Below are 16,010 nucleotides of genomic sequence, written 5' to 3' on the forward strand. Positions count from 1 at the left end.
CTCCCCGTGTTTGCGTGGGTTCTCTCCGGGTACTCCGGCTTCCTCCCACCGTCCAAAGACATGCAGCTTGTGGGGATAGGTTAATTGGATAATCCAAATTGTCACTAGGTGTGAATGTGCGAGTGAATGTGAGTGCGAATGGTTGTCTGTCCCTATGTGTTAGCCCTGCGACAGACTGGCGACCTGTCCAGGGTGTACCCTGCCTCTCGCCCTATGACAGCTGGGATAGGCTCCAGCGCCCCCCGCGACCCTGAAAAGGATAAGCGGAAGCGAATGGATGGATGGATGGATGGATGGATGGATGGATGATAGTATAGTCAATTTAGATTAGCACAAAGGTGAATCCAACACAGCCTAGTGTTACTATTGAAAACAGCAGATGTCATGAGGTTTTTTTTTCCAATTTAAAACTGGTCACAGTGTACTTTCTTCTTCAATTTAATTCTTAAGTGCCATCATTTGCAGTGTGGTTCTGTTAAACTGCAACAAAGATTAATGTCCCTCTAAACTGAAGCGCACACACACACACACACACACACACACACACACCTGCAAACAAAATCTCTTCACAGGTGAGCTGTGTACTGCTTAGCATTCGACTCGTCTACTCATATGTCCACATGTGGCTATTTGTTCAACAGAAGATGGACCCAATGCAATCAAATGCCTCTCTGCTCATTCTTTGGGGAGAGACAGCAGACCAAATTGGATTCACTGACAAATAAAATTTTGGCTGAAGACAGGGTATTTGTTAGGCAGTGGGTCAGAAATCACCGAAGCACTGTGTAGACTGACATGCACACAGATTATTCTTAAAACTCAGCCGCACATGTCCCTGTAATTAAAATACTGTAGAATGTTTAATGCCTCAAGAAATCACCCCATATTATATTTATATATAAAAAAAAATCCACATGTGATTTGAATTAAGCTTCTCTTTAGATAAATCAAATAAATAACACATAGGCAAAGACATGCATTTAAGATTGAAGCACGCAGATGCTTATTAGCATAAGCATGTGGATAAGAAAAAGATAGCTTGAAGCCATTCATGGCTCTGTTATGCTTCTAGTAATGTCCCTTGAGTCAGCTCAATTGGGGCTGAAGACCATTGGTGTGAAGTAAGAAAGCCTGAGCTTATCAGAACTCTGGTCCCTGCTCCTTGTTCCCTAATTGAGGCTAGCAGCTCAAGGCCACTTTAGCTGCTACTAGCATAATACACCCAATTTTCACAGACTGCATTGTGGCTAATGCATGTGCTGGGCTTTTTACCAAGAAGAGACAGATACCGAATACAACTATGTGCTCTCTAGTTTTGATTAGCATCATTTCTTTACTATCTATCTATCTATCTATCTATCTATCTATCTATCTATCTATCTATCTATCTATCTATCTATCTATCTATCTATCTATCTATCTATCTATCTATCTATCTATCTATCTATCTATCTATCTATCTATCTATCTATCTATCTATCTCTCTTTTTTTTTTAAGTTTATTTTTTTACCGAACTGCGTTGTCCATTCGTGAAACAGTGAGGTAGGCTGCCAGGTTTGCTGTGTAGGACGAACACACGATAAGGGTGAAAAGCCACCAGCTGCCCATGACGATACGGAGAGCCACTGATCCCAGGATGGAGTCACTTCCTGTTGTGGTACAGACAGAAGCACAGAGTTAAAAACTACAAAATAAGTCTTTGCCTTGCACCAGGTTTGGTTTCAAATAATCACTACTGCCATGATTGATTTATCAGGTCATTCTTTCCTCAATTACAAAAATTGGCCAATTTAATTTTCAAAGTGATGTACTGTACTCAAATTGCTTGTGACATTGAGTTTCATTTCAAAGAATATTTGTGGTTGTTTTTCTGTATCACAAATAAAACAAGACGTAGTGAAAAAACCAAACCAAACCCATAAAATGCTTCAGGTTTTTCAAACATGTTGCTGATAAAAATCAAAAAATGCAACCCATTATAGTACATTATAATACTGCTGAAATATATAGATTCTGCTTTACAAAGCAATCACTGTGATTATGTTATAAGAGAGCCATATGATAATACCTTATGTAATGACTCTATTTTTTTTTTTACCAATATGATTTTAAGATATTTTTTTTATTTTCTAAAGCAATTGTACTCAAAAATTGTGCTAATATTTGCATAAAACACCAGAGAAGCTGTCTGCATGGTGATTCTGTATAATTACTGTAAGATTTAATAATTTACTTTCCCGAGAGCTTTGTGTATTCAAAACCATCTACCCTGAAATGCTACTGTTTTTTTTTTAAATTTTCCCAAAGAACACGCTACTCATTAAAATTCATCCTTCTTTTTTCACCCACATCTTTAATCCTGGCTTTTCCTTGTTTTCCTTGAGGTTAAGAGACTGGTTCATCACATTAGCTTTGGTATCATCAGTATTTCTTCTGTCATACCAACACATTCTCTGCAAAACAGTCCTGAAAGAGCTTTTGAGGTGCATGAGAAAAATGTCAGCACAAATTCTAATTTTGAAGTGTAAAGCCACAGAAATGCCATCTGAATGATTCAGGAATATGAAATGTAATGAAAACATATTTGTCTAAAAGTGTCACCATCAACACAACTGCACCCTTATGACATCTCGGAAAAGGAAGAAAAAAAGCCCAAAAAATCTGGGGCCTTGTCAGATGCATAGCACTGCGGCATCAGTCATTTTTATTACATACAGCTTTGATTTGTTGAGGTCACTGAATGTGAAATGTGGCTCTGGAAACTTTACTGGATTTTACCCCACTGCAATGGTCCACTGTGGTACAGTCTCTTTCATCTTAGAAACAAATTGATTAAACCCTTTATTCATAAGGAAATTGTGTTAGTTTAATTTGTTCTCCTAGACAGTTTCAGATAATTTTCTACCTTGGTCTGACCTCCTTTTGGAACAAAAGAAGTGTAGTCCCTGCTTGAAAAAGGCAGTGATAAAAGTCAGCATGTCTGGGCGTAGATAGTCCATTGTGCACCGAACATACAACAAAAACCAGCCAAGTGTTGGCATATCATTATAAAATCAGTGGGGGGATATGATTGCCAAGTTTATGCACTCTGACAATGGCACACTATGCATCAGCAGTCAGATCCGTATCAAAGTGACCTACGTCATCCCCAAGAAAAAAAATGCAATCCACTTGACTCAAACAAAAAGTGGCAACGTTGGAACATGAGCCAGAAATGAGGGAGAGGCAGAAAAAAGGAGAGGAATTTAGCTTATCTTGAAATATAGTGGGTGTTGGGTTAAAAAAGGCTCACGGGCAGTGTGCCAGACTTTGACAGATGCAGCTGAGGCTTTAACATCAGTTGCTGAAGTAGTCATTTATCCACAGCGGACATACCTGGATCTCCACCAGATCTAAAGATGGGATGCTCTCTTTGTCAAGGGCACCTTTAGAAAATGCTAAGGTGGGCGCTGTGCCCCAGACTGACTCACTACTGAATCAGCATTTTCTCTACACAGACCGTAGACATTAACATATGTTCTTCACTTGATTTGACTTTTTCATTGTGCTCTTTTGTCATTAATCCCTTAAAGCATTTTAATTGTTTTTCGTGACTTGTTCTATTTCATGTCAGGTTTCACATTCAAAACTGTCTGACTGGTGGGTTTCACTGATATGCCACTGAAGGCTAAATACAGACAGGTTTTCATACAGTCACTATGGAACAAAAACCTGCAATGCCTTGACTCTTTGTTATGACAAATACTGTTCAGGATGTGCAATTGCTGTTTTTGGATGTTGTCATTGACTAACACAAACTCTATTACCTACCTTGTTGCACAAAAGCACCGTAGACAATCCAGATAGCACTCTGAAGCGAAGTGGAAACGGTAGGTGGTGGATGACCGGCTGTATTGTTCTGGCAGCGCACTGCCTGGATGCGCCTGAGCAGGAAGATCATGATGCCCACCACAGGGATGGCTGCAGCTATGCATGCCCAGACTGCCAGATCAAATGGTGCGAGTAAAGAAAAAATGTTGATCTTTTCTTCTGACTTGTGCATCAAAATTCCCACTGAGTAATCCAGGTAGCGTTTGCTGAAATCAACCACGCTCTCACGCTCTGGCGTGATGGTGATTGCTGATACTGCCAAGTCAGCACGCTGTGAACAAAGAACAATACGTTTCCATTTTCAGTAACTTTCTAACATTCTATTTTAAATCAACAGAGGAGATAATTACACTGTCATATGTTGTTAGGTATCAGAAACAAATCTAGTTAACTTGACCTGCATTAATTAGTGAATCTTTTCTCAACACTTAGGAGATTAGATTGGCTTGTGTGTCTGTAAAATCATTTGCCTGTGTATATAAAAGGCCTCCAAGCTTGAATCTAATATGTACACTGACACAGGAATTATCCTTTCTGACAGTGTGAAAACCTTGCGTCTTATTCTCTAGACAAACCATTAGCGTGGTGTTTCTGTGACACTGCTCCAAATGGAGGGGCTGAATTGGAAGGATATTTGTTATGTGCCATCTTTTCATTCTTCACAATAACACTGATAAACCTCAAGAACCTCTTTCAGTCCACATTTTCAATTTAAAAATGGAAAAAAAAGAGACAGGAATTTGCTATCATCTCAACTCAAGTCCTCACTTAGACAATTTCTCTCTGCCAATTCGTGCCCTCAGCAGAAGAAAAACCAGAATCTTTTGTAATGATGACATGAAACGTCCATCATAACTAACCTGCTACATTGCTGAATAGTCTGTATGGTTATTGTGTGTTACTGTAGCATTGAAAATGTTCCTTCTGCATTTAACAAGTCACACAGCTCACTCAGATAAACAGTTGAATTAAGTAATAACGTGTATCATGCTGTCATATACCGAATACAAGACTCTAAGAAAGTTTATAAAGACTCTAAGTACAGTGCGCAATATATATACACTTCTGCCTTTATTAAATTGAATCCATTATTATTATGAATCATAACAGTATTTGTCAGGGATCCATTCCAACAGCAGTATTCAGACCCATTCAATCAAACTGGGATGACACCGACTACAAAAAAAAGAAAAGTTTGTTTGATTCTTTCTTTCTCTCTTTCTTTTTCTTTTTTTTATTACTAAGCCTCATTATTAGGTTTCTATTTCAGAGCAAAATAAAAATGGCATGACTCCCAGAAAAAATTATTTGGACTGAAATCTGGACATTGATTGAGTGAGATAAAAAGTAAAACCCACTAACCTTGCCAATGAGCTCTCCAATCATGCCATTCCAGGATCCATTAGGGAGTGCTGAGCCATACTTCCCATCTCCAACTTGGTAGATATCATACTTGAAGCCCAGGATCTTAGCGAGGGCATCTAGCACGTCGATGGAGAAACCCTTGTATCTCTTGGGTTGGCCCAGAATATTTTCTGCCACCATCACAAAAGGTTCTTCCTGTTTGAAACAATATTGTGTCATATAGTAAATGAGCTTTTAGGTAATCTGCTACTAATGTTAGCATAATCTTGAGAAAAGTGTGAATTTTATCTCCACGGCCATGGATTTAGACTTAAACTTTGAAAAGACTAGAGTATGTGTGTGTGTGTGTGTGTGTGTGTGTGTGTGTGTGTGTGTGTGTGTGTGTGTGTGTGTGTGCTTAATGACAGGAATGTCATTTATCAAAATGCACCAAAATCCCCTAAGGGCCAGATTGGCAACTGAAGCGAGGACACAGTCAGTCATCTTAAGAACAGCAGGGTGACACCTTTATGAAGAGCTTTTGGGTGATCTACTTTAATCTTAATAAAATAGTTTCCTTAGCAACTGTTGACCCGTAACACATGGCGCCATGACAAATGCTATGGGTCATCAATGTGGAAATTGCTATTCTGAATTTATTGCACCGACTCCTGGTTCTTCTTTATGGGTTGAAAGTGTCAGGGCAGAATTAAATGGGTGAAGGTGGACTAAGGCGAGCTGAGAAAAACAGGAGGGGGACAGGTAAGGAGGGGTGGTTGTGGTGCTGGTGGTTAAGTGGGCTGGGGCAAATGACTTGATTAAGTGACACTGCCAGGAAAGAGCTTAGCTGAACTCATGTGAATGAATAAGCTGCAGGTAAATCATGTGTGAAAAAGAGGAAAAATGGAGACTGAGGAGGTGGAGAAGTGACTGAGGGGGAGGACAAGGTTAGAGACTTTGCTACTAGAATATGACAAGCGGTCTAAGAAAAGCCGCTGCAGTGTAGGACTGATGCTTAGCAGGCTTCTGCTGTGCTACATTCTCAGGACAAGACAGAGAGCACGACTTAATATTTCACTTTGAAACAAAGAAAATGTGCAGTGTCCTCTCTCATAATGATTATAATGACTGAAATAAATACTTTGAGTAAAAAAATATTCATTGTACCCCTTTCTGTATATTATGCTGAATGTTTAGCAAACTGCCGCACGTGATAGCAGAGGTTCGGTTAAAAGGTTCAGCTTAAAAACATGACTTTACTAGCCGAGGGATCAAGTTTCACTAATCTGTTTGTTCTGTTGTATTTAGTTTATGTTGAAATTCAAGCTTTAAAGAAATATGCAGTGTTGTGTATCATGTAAATAAAGTTTTTGCTTCATGCTGTGCACACGAGACATTTGATCTAACCTGGAAAAGAAAATATTTATTGCAAAAATAGAATAAAAGCCACACAAATTGCAGTTAATTATCAACAGCAAACTTTATGATGTAAACCCCAGGTAATGTCAAAAACATGTAGGGTTAATGTATGAATATCTGAAAAAAATGCAGCAAAACTGTGCTAGTGTATGTGCTACAGAAACACTGATGCTTAATTTGTGGGTAAAAAGAAAAAACTAACAAATGTGTTTGCTTATATTTTGGTGTTTCTTTCTCAGATATTTGCCTACGCAGTTCAAGTGTTAATAGATTCGCTGTACTCCCACAACTTACCAGTAATGTTACAATCTTGAGTGTTACTCCATGCATACCACTTTCTATCCGATTCTCCTTTAGGCTACCATTCAAACCACGAGTGGAGTCCCAGGTTGCCAGCTAATAAGGAGAAAGAGAAATAAGACAGATGAGGAAAAAATAAGAACTTATCAGGTAGCAAGCCTCTAAAGAACAGCTCTGTAATATATTTATTACAGGTAGAACAGAATAAAAACCAAGCATGAGAGCTGAAGTGTTTGTATTGAAGTATAGTGTTGTTTCCCTGCAATGATAATCATAACTCAGTCGCCAAATGCCTACATTAATATGTAAACTGGTTTGATATTAAATTCCTATGTTTTCAACTACAAATGTATTGGCACACACACACAAAGAAAGTGGCAATAAGAATGAAGATGCAAGCAAAATGAATACGATGGGGATATTTTATGCACTTTGTGCTCATCATGTGGAAAATTTGAGAATAAAAACAAAACAGATAAACAGAATTTCAAACCCATCACTTTTTAGTTTGCGTCTCGAGTCTAAGATATCGCTTGACTTTAAAACTCTCATTCCACGCTATCAACTTTTTGAGCCACACCTCACGTCTGTGAGTCTAGTGTTTGTTAAATTCTTAATCAGTGCTGCTAGCTGGACAAGAATTCTCAAGGATCCGACGTGTCATTTGGAGTGGTCTTTGAGATTTGAGCTGACAGGACAAGAATGGTAGCCCACGGTCAGACAACAGACCTTTTTTGCCAACAGCACATCGAGCTCCAGCGAAAACATTAAAAAAGCAGTATGCTATAGAAAGTATGCAAAAGTCACTCATACTATAGTTTTGTTAGATTAGTCTATTTAAAATATAGTAAAGCATATATGAGTTTTATTTTATTCCAACATTTATTTTAAATCATTATTTTAGCTTAAATTTTTTTTAATTTCAAAGAAGATTTTTTTAAAAATGTTTTTAAGCATTTAGTTAGCTTATTCCACCTAACCTCGCTCAGTGGATGCTGAGCCAGCAGATGATAACACTATAATGAACACAAATGTAACCGGCAAATCTTATGCCAAAGAAAACTGTCACATGCTGAAGAGACAGTGAGACCCCTTGCAATCCAGGCCCATCTGTGTGCTCAAATCAAAAGGATTTTGAAACTCTTCCTCAGTTGTTTGATCATTGTCCAAACTGCTACATAGAACATGTGAGCACCAATGGTCTTTCTCTGTTTCATATAAACATACATAAGGCGTGTTTGAGTATTAAAATATGATTATATTAGTGTAATAAAGTGTGCGTTAATAATCTTATCTTAGGTGTTATTTTGTATCTGTTGTCTATTGTTCTTGCAATGTTCTGTTTGACTAAATGTTTTATAAGAAAAACAAAATGAAGAAAAAAGTTACTTACACCATTCACAAATGCAAACTTAAAATTACAAACAACAACACCATCAAGAGAAAGCAACAATTACTGCAGACAAATAAGGGAGCAACAAAAGCATTCATCTGTGAATAAAAAGCAAGTATCTGAGGCAATCACAGAGGCTTTGATAAAACATCACAAGTGCATTTCATTATCAGCTGGATCTTTTGTTCTTCACAGCCCATCTGCAGAGCATGCAAGTTTACAAATTCTCATTGCTATGTATAGCTTTACTGCAAAATGATCGATGAAATGAATCATGCTTGTAGCACATCAGCTTCTGTTGGTATGTGAACAGTTTTCTCCTCCTGCAGGATTCCACTAATGAATTGTGACTTCTAAGCACAGTCAAGGATCATGGATGACTGTTTGTGTTTAGTCACATATGCGTGACTAAAATGTCATTTCTTGCATTAAATCATGTTTTGTTGGAAATATATGAAGCTTACAAAGGTTATGAGCATAGCTCTGAAAGCATGTATTCAACACTTCTACTGTAATAGTCAACTTGTTCAAGTTCATGGTGGATAACGGTGGATCAAAGATGGATCAGACTTGTTCGAGTCCATCAGTCCACACCCTATCTCCAGTTCATGTTTTGAGACACCCCCCTAAGCCTCTTTCTTTCTGAGATGCACCAGTCAAACTCACATTTGTCCATTTGTCTCGCATCCAACATGCTGAGTGGGAGAACAGACGTTATTCGCCTCATATATAAGTGGTAATAATGCTTTGGATCATCGGAGTATACAACTGGCTTGCATGTTTGTGTTTCTAAGTGTGTGCTGGGGCAAAATGTCAGTCTGCATTGCTTGCTTCACAGGGGTCTATTTTCTCCATGAGCAGCTTTGCCCTCAGTGAAAAACACTGAGCAATCTGTGCTCTGTAAACTGAAGAACACTAAAGAGGAACACTTCTACTTCACAGAGCTTTGCACACCAGCATGCCACCAGGAAGGTCACAAACAATATATATGGCAAAGCCACACTCCTTGCATCTGAAAGAGTAACAAATGAATGAACACACGGTGGCCTTTGATTACCAGCTTTGAAAAGTCACTTGTAGGTTAAAAATTGCTTTACTAGAACATAATAATGCAATCTGTCTGCAACAAATAAAGGAAATGTGATGAGATTTCCGAGGATGTGACAGTGAAAAAGGATGGGTATTTATGTCAAGAGAGGATGTATTACAAAAAAAATGTTTTTTGTTGTTTGATTTTTGTTGTTTAATGTGAAATGACTTTTTCCCTGCTCCTTCGAGCTCTTCCTTTGATTAGGGTTTAACTTTTTCTAAAGTCTTTGCATCGCTAAGCATTTAGTCACACGTTACAGGACTTTTGAATGAATGAACAAATCTTCTATCTGAGGCTAATGTTCACCTTGTAAATATAATTTTTTTGCTAATTTCATTTTGGACTGCAGATCTTATGATGGAAGTCCGATCCCTATTCAGTCTATGGGAGGAAATCCAAGAATTCACGGGGAATAAATTCCACAAAGAAACAACTGGGAAAATTACGATGTCGCTGAGGGAAACAAATCTTAATTAAGAGTGTCTTGTTAAATGTAACAACGCTTTAATTTGACAATGAGGTACATGTTTGCTCTAATAAAAAGTTCAAGTAGGGCACACACATCTCTGAAAATGTCATGCAATTTCCGCCTCATTCTCGAGGAGAGGCTATGTTGATAGTCAAGTGTATGTCAAGTATGTGAGAAGACAGAAAGCACAGCTGCTACTGAAGTATGAATTCATAGATTGAAAAATAAATAAAGCTGAAAATAATCAGTAAAACCATTTCAAATAGTTAAAATTGATATGTATTCTTTGACAACACTGTATCTAATTTCATGAATAGACACCAAAGAGAATTATAATATTATATGAAGGTGAGCCATAGATGTTTCTTTGCATAATAATAAGGTAGTACTAACCACTTTTTAGTACTAACCTCCCATTTCAAGTTTTTTTTATGATACAACAATACAATTATGTGAAAAAATAAAGATCAACCTAACCTGCTTCCTGTGAATGGATTTCTCCTGAACGGCAATTGAACAAACTAAGATGATGGTTTATACCACCGGCAATTTTTAATCGCGATGATATGTACTTTTCTTAGAAGACCTCTCCTACAATTTTAAAGCAGTCCTTTTACTTGTGCTATTTATTTAAGTTCAAACAAAGTCACATGTGTTAAATTATTTGGAAGGTGTATGCTTTGTTTGGAGGATATTGTGCAAATGAGAATGCTCTAAACCATTTAAAAAGTCACAACAAAAACAGGCTGCTATTTAGCTAATGGTCATGATGCTCAATAGATTTAAATAATCATCTGTAATATTGCTCAGTAAATGCCAATGACTATTTGAAAACAACAAAAGGATGGCAGTCAGACAGCTCTCCTTTCACGGTGCCACTACTGTCTCAATTATTGGATGGTCTAAAAAAACTAACAGAGAGCATTTGGTTCCATTTTATGGAAACTTTTAAATGTTCATCATTATGGACAGGGAACTACAGTTTGAGCTAGTTGCAGCTATTCTGCTTGTCCTTTTTGCTAGTTTAGTGAGCCAAGTGCTTACATATTGACAAGCTCATCATACAAGAAAGCTTCTTATTGACCCACAATCTTTGTGTGACTCATCATATGAGTATGCCTACCCCAGTCACTGCTTGTGTCAGGTGAGCCTTTCTAGGTGTCCTTGAATCAACCGTTCTTATTAATTGATTGATTGATTGGTAATTTATTTCAACATGTGAACAATATACAAGTACATTTAGAAAAGAAATAAGAGAGAAAAAAAATACTATACAAATTACATACAAAAAAACATTCTGATTAATTTACATGTTGAAAGGGAGTGGGAAGAAGTATACACTTATTTAATCCCACCCCTGTCCCATAAATTATCAGTGAATATTTAGTCAGCTTCCTTACTGATATAATTTGTAATAAAAATAGTGAACAGATTTCTGATATACTATATACTATAATATCACATCATGAATTTTTTGTTTGTTTGTTTTTAAATAGAGACATTCACTTAATTTAAATATTTTCCTTTTCTTTATAGATCGAGAAGATCATATTTTTATAACTCTTTTTGAACAGTTTTATGTTTGGACATTGCTTTAATTCCATATTCAGTTTGTTCCATAGTTTCACTCCTTGAACAGAAACACAAAAGCCTTTTCTTGTAGTACGTATCTTCATTGTTTTGAAGTTACAAAAACCCCTTAAATTATAACTTCCTTCTTTCAAAAAAACATACTCTGAATATTACCTGGCAGTTCTTTATTTTTTGCTTTGAATAGAATTTGTGCTGTTTGGAATTTCACTATATCGTCAATTTTCAATATTTCAGACTGCAAAAATAGTGAGTTTGTATGTTCCCTATAACCTGCATTGTGGATGATTCGAATTGCTTTCTTTTGAAGAGTAAAAAGTGAATGTAATGTGGTTTTATAGTTATTGCCCCAGACCTCTGCACAATAGCTTAAGTATGGTGAAACCAGTGAACAGTAGAGAATATGAAGTGATGTTCTGTCGAATACCTGTTTTGCCTTGTTTAGTACTGCAATGCTTCGTGATACTTTGGAATGAATATGTCTTACGTGAGCTCTCCAGTTAAGTTTTTCATCTATTATTACCCCCAGAAATTTATTTTCACTGACTCTTTCAATATCAACACCATTTATTTGAATCTTTGCATTTGTATTTAAACTACTATTTCCAAATAACATCAGTTTAGATTTATTCAAATTTAATGATAATTTGTTTTTATCAAGCCAGAACTTCACTTTACTTATTTCATTAGTCATATCCTCCAATAAATTCTGCAGATCATCACCAGAGCAAAAAATGTTTGTATCGTCAGCAAAGAGAACCATTTTTAATACTTTGGACACTTTACAGATGTCGTTAATGTACAAGTTGAAGAATTTTGGACCCAAAACTGACCCTTGGGGTACACCACAAGCAATGTCCATACATAAGGAGCAACCACCATTTATTTTCACAAACTGCTTTCTGTCACTTAAATAACTCCGGACCCAATCTAACACTACCCCTCTGACACCATAACGTTCTAGTTTTCTTATTAATATATCATGATCTATAGTGTCAAATGCCTTTGTCAAGTCTATGAATAACCCAGCCACATATTGCTTTTTGTCTATGGAATTTGTGATGTATTCTATTGAATCTAATAGTGCCGATGATGTTGATCTGCTTGATCTGAATCCGTACTGACTCTCAGTGAGTAGTTTATGTTTATCTATAAATTTTTCCAGTCTGTTTTTAAACAGTTTTTCAAGAACTTTTGAGAATTGGGGTAGTAAAGAGACAGGCCTGTAGTTTGTGAAATGGTGTTTGTTTCCAGATTTGTATAGAGGTATAACTTTTGCTATTTTCATTCTGTCTGGAAATCGACCAGTTTGAAATGATAAATTACAGATGTATGTAAATGGTTTTATAATAGCCTCAATGACTCTTTTAACCACTATCATATCAATATCATTACAATCCAAATACATACATACTAAATACATTTAATGCCATACTGTAGTACTGTGCAAAAGTATTAAGTCACCCCTAATTTCTATATATTTTTTTGCTTTATGACGCATGACCTGAGAGATGTATCTGGGTCTTCAGTTAATTCATCTTCTGTTCATTGAAGCCTTATCAGAAATGGTCTAAGTGAAATTGGGGCTGTTATGCAGCCAAGTTATGAACAAACAGAAACAAAGAGAAAGGCTGAAATGTGCCAGATTACACACAAACTGGGCGGGAAATAAGCGGCGACTGGTGTTGAATCCAAACTTGATTCAAATTGTCCTCAATATGTACAGAGGAGTTCAGGACAGACGTCTAGTAGGAAAGTGCTGTCAGATATTGATCCAACACACGTTATCATCAAGAAAGTTTCAGATTGGCAACAGCTTCATTTTTCAGGATGATAATGATCCCATAAACACTGCCAGTGTAGGAAAAGCATGCTGGGATAGGAAAGCGCATAATAGAACGCTATCAGTCAGAAGTCTGGAGAATTCCACCTGCATCCTTAAAGAAACGTCATCTGTGACAAGGACTAAAGGTGGCCAAACCAAATACTGACTGAAATTTTGCCTTACATACTATATTCCCATTTTTTTTAAAAAGTCCATCAATCCATTTTCTTCAGCACATCAGATTCAGGGGCTGGAGCCTATCCTAGAAGACTATTTTAGAGGGGGGTACACCCTGGAAAGATTGCTAGTCTGTTGCAAGGCTAAAAAAATGCACCAAAACTGTTTGATTTCTGTTATTAAAATACTGCTCCAAAAACTTGGTGCTTCCTACTTTTTATACATTTAGTTGATTTGATTTGATTTGATATACCGGTACCTTTATTAGTCCCACAAGGGGAAATTTCATAAGGCTGCCGACCTATTGCACGCAATGGCGGCGCCATCTTACCCTCCGACCATACATATATTACAATATAATATATATAATATATAAATAACAAAATGTAAATGTAAATAATTTAATGGATAAAAAACACACTGTGTCAGAGCACACAATAAAAGTCACAGGGTAATTGAAGCTGCACTGGTTATTGTAGCTACAATTCACATTTCAAAATTTAAGAAAGGTAAATTGATAGAGCAAGCTAATAGCATTTGTAAGTATATACTGCCATTCAACTCAAAACCCAAACAGATGTTAATGCACCAGTGCCCTGACAGTACCGACAAGAGTTATCCCTGCTGCAAAAGTTTCTCTGTAATAAGTACTCACACATGTGTTGTCATGATTTGTCTGTACAAATGGACACAATACTTATTTATTTTTAATGTTCCATTTTACCTTCTCCATCCCAGAGGAAAACACTGGAGTGGGACTGGCTCTGTTATCTCTAATCATCAGCACTACAGTGAAAAATAAGCTAGCCATTTAAATTAGCCAAGAAAAGAGACATCTTATCTGTCCTGATATACTAAAAATGAGGTTGGCAGACATGGCGCCAGTCTATCACTCTAACCTCTAATAAGCAACATGAAGCAGGATTTAGTCTGTAAAACTGTGTCAGACAGTGGAAAAAAAGAAATGAAGGGGAATAGAAACGAACAAAACGGAAAAGGAAGAAGAAATACAAAATGAAAATGAGTTCACCCCATTTCTGAATAGAAATCATTGCCTTAAGAAAACCAGAAGTAAAATAAAAGCACTCAGTGATCAGTTTTTCTCCCTGTTATTTGCTATTCATGCATTTATACTAAGACTTTTAATACAATGTACAGTGTGTGCCACAGTAGTTTGATGAGTGCAGTTATTCAAGCAGCAGTATAACCCTTCCTCTCTTTTTATATGAATTATTATAGTAAACGACTACATACAAAAGGTGAAGAAAGGCAGATCCATTGAGTCACTGTATACAGTGTCGACTTTAAAAATACTGTGAACATATGATGGTGTGACATGCAAATTTGCAGGCTAACGTAAAACGTAGGGCACTGGTTCTGTTTTCAACTCATTAAATTTACTGAAAAGTGAACAAAGAGCAGATGATTTTGCACATTTAAAATCATATCACCGGTTATAAGGGTGTTAACATTTGTTCAGTATTATTTTTATGATGGATTGAAGCATGTAAGAGAAAATACATTCAGGGATGAAGAGAATATCATCCACTTTTCATCCAATTATTTGAGACTCTCAGAAGGATTTACTTTTGTCAGCACAGTGTGGCAGTCAGACAAGCATAAGTGGGTACAGACAGTTTTAATGCTTTTCTTTTATGCAGACACTTGTGAGAAAAGGCAATTTGCACATGATAACAGTTGCACAAGTTACAGGATTACAATGCTTCTGTGATTTATTTATTTCTGACTATGCAACTTTACCAAACTAAATAAATTGGATATGGTTAATGGAGCTTCAGTAAGCTGTTAATTTATCAATCAATTGTCAACTGAGGATTTTCAGCATTAACAGGTGTCTGGCACTGCTTACAGGGGCCTGTGATTGAACGTATGTAAAAAAAAACAAAAACTTAATTATTACTTTCCATATGTGATAATTATCTGGTGAGACCACAGACCCAGCAAAAATAATTAATTTTAATTGGCCCAGAAGTACATTATGATATAACATTTAAAATAAAGGTTACCTAATTTTGTGAAATGATCTTTATCCACCTGTGGGTTACAACCAAAGTAGGTACAGGAGATTGGAAAACCAGCACAGGAGCCAGAAAGTGAGTTTCCCGAAGCTAGACATCTCAGAGCCTGGCAAATGAATCGCTAGATCAACAGCCCTATCAACCCCCTGTAGATCTATTGTTGGAAAGAGAGACGTGCCCTTTAGAGACTATTTAATGTCATTTCTGCCTCATGGGTCTATGAGAAATAGGGTTGAGGATGAATAAATCAGCGATCAATAAATGCCTGCTTTTTAGATGGCCGTGCAACAAGCCACATTAGAGCTCATGTGAACCTACTATCTACTATCATGAATATCAAAAGTCACAACATTAAAGGGTGATTTTATCCAGACTAAGCGACTGATTTAACAAAGGGAAATACACCTGGATCCCTGGTGTCTAAGCTTGGCTTGGTCAATGCAACGTTGCCAGATTTGGCCGGATTATGTGCGCACAGACTCGGTCTGATATG

General features: G+C 36.9%; 1 protein-coding gene across 2 annotated transcripts in view; it reads right to left on the bottom strand.

Annotated features, from left to right (window-relative positions):
• grid1a (glutamate receptor, ionotropic, delta 1a) overlaps positions 1 to 16,010 on the bottom strand; it is a 289,402-nt gene that overhangs the window by 17,770 nt on the left and 255,622 nt on the right. For both annotated transcript variants that reach the window (XM_082557583.1, XM_082557584.1), the window contains 4 exons: positions 6,929 to 7,030; positions 5,234 to 5,431; positions 3,812 to 4,142; positions 1,512 to 1,650 (listed from right to left, as the gene is read on the bottom strand). In XM_082557583.1, the coding sequence (XP_082413709.1) occupies positions 1,512 to 1,650; positions 3,812 to 4,142; positions 5,234 to 5,431; positions 6,929 to 7,030 (770 nt within the window). The remainder of the gene's footprint in view (positions 1 to 1,511; positions 1,651 to 3,811; positions 4,143 to 5,233; positions 5,432 to 6,928; positions 7,031 to 16,010) is intronic.

The sequence above is a fragment of the Aulonocara stuartgranti genome (genome assembly GCF_965226115.1).
Source record: "Aulonocara stuartgranti genome assembly, chromosome: 13".
Classification (NCBI taxonomy): domain Eukaryota; kingdom Metazoa; phylum Chordata; class Actinopteri; order Cichliformes; family Cichlidae; genus Aulonocara; species Aulonocara stuartgranti.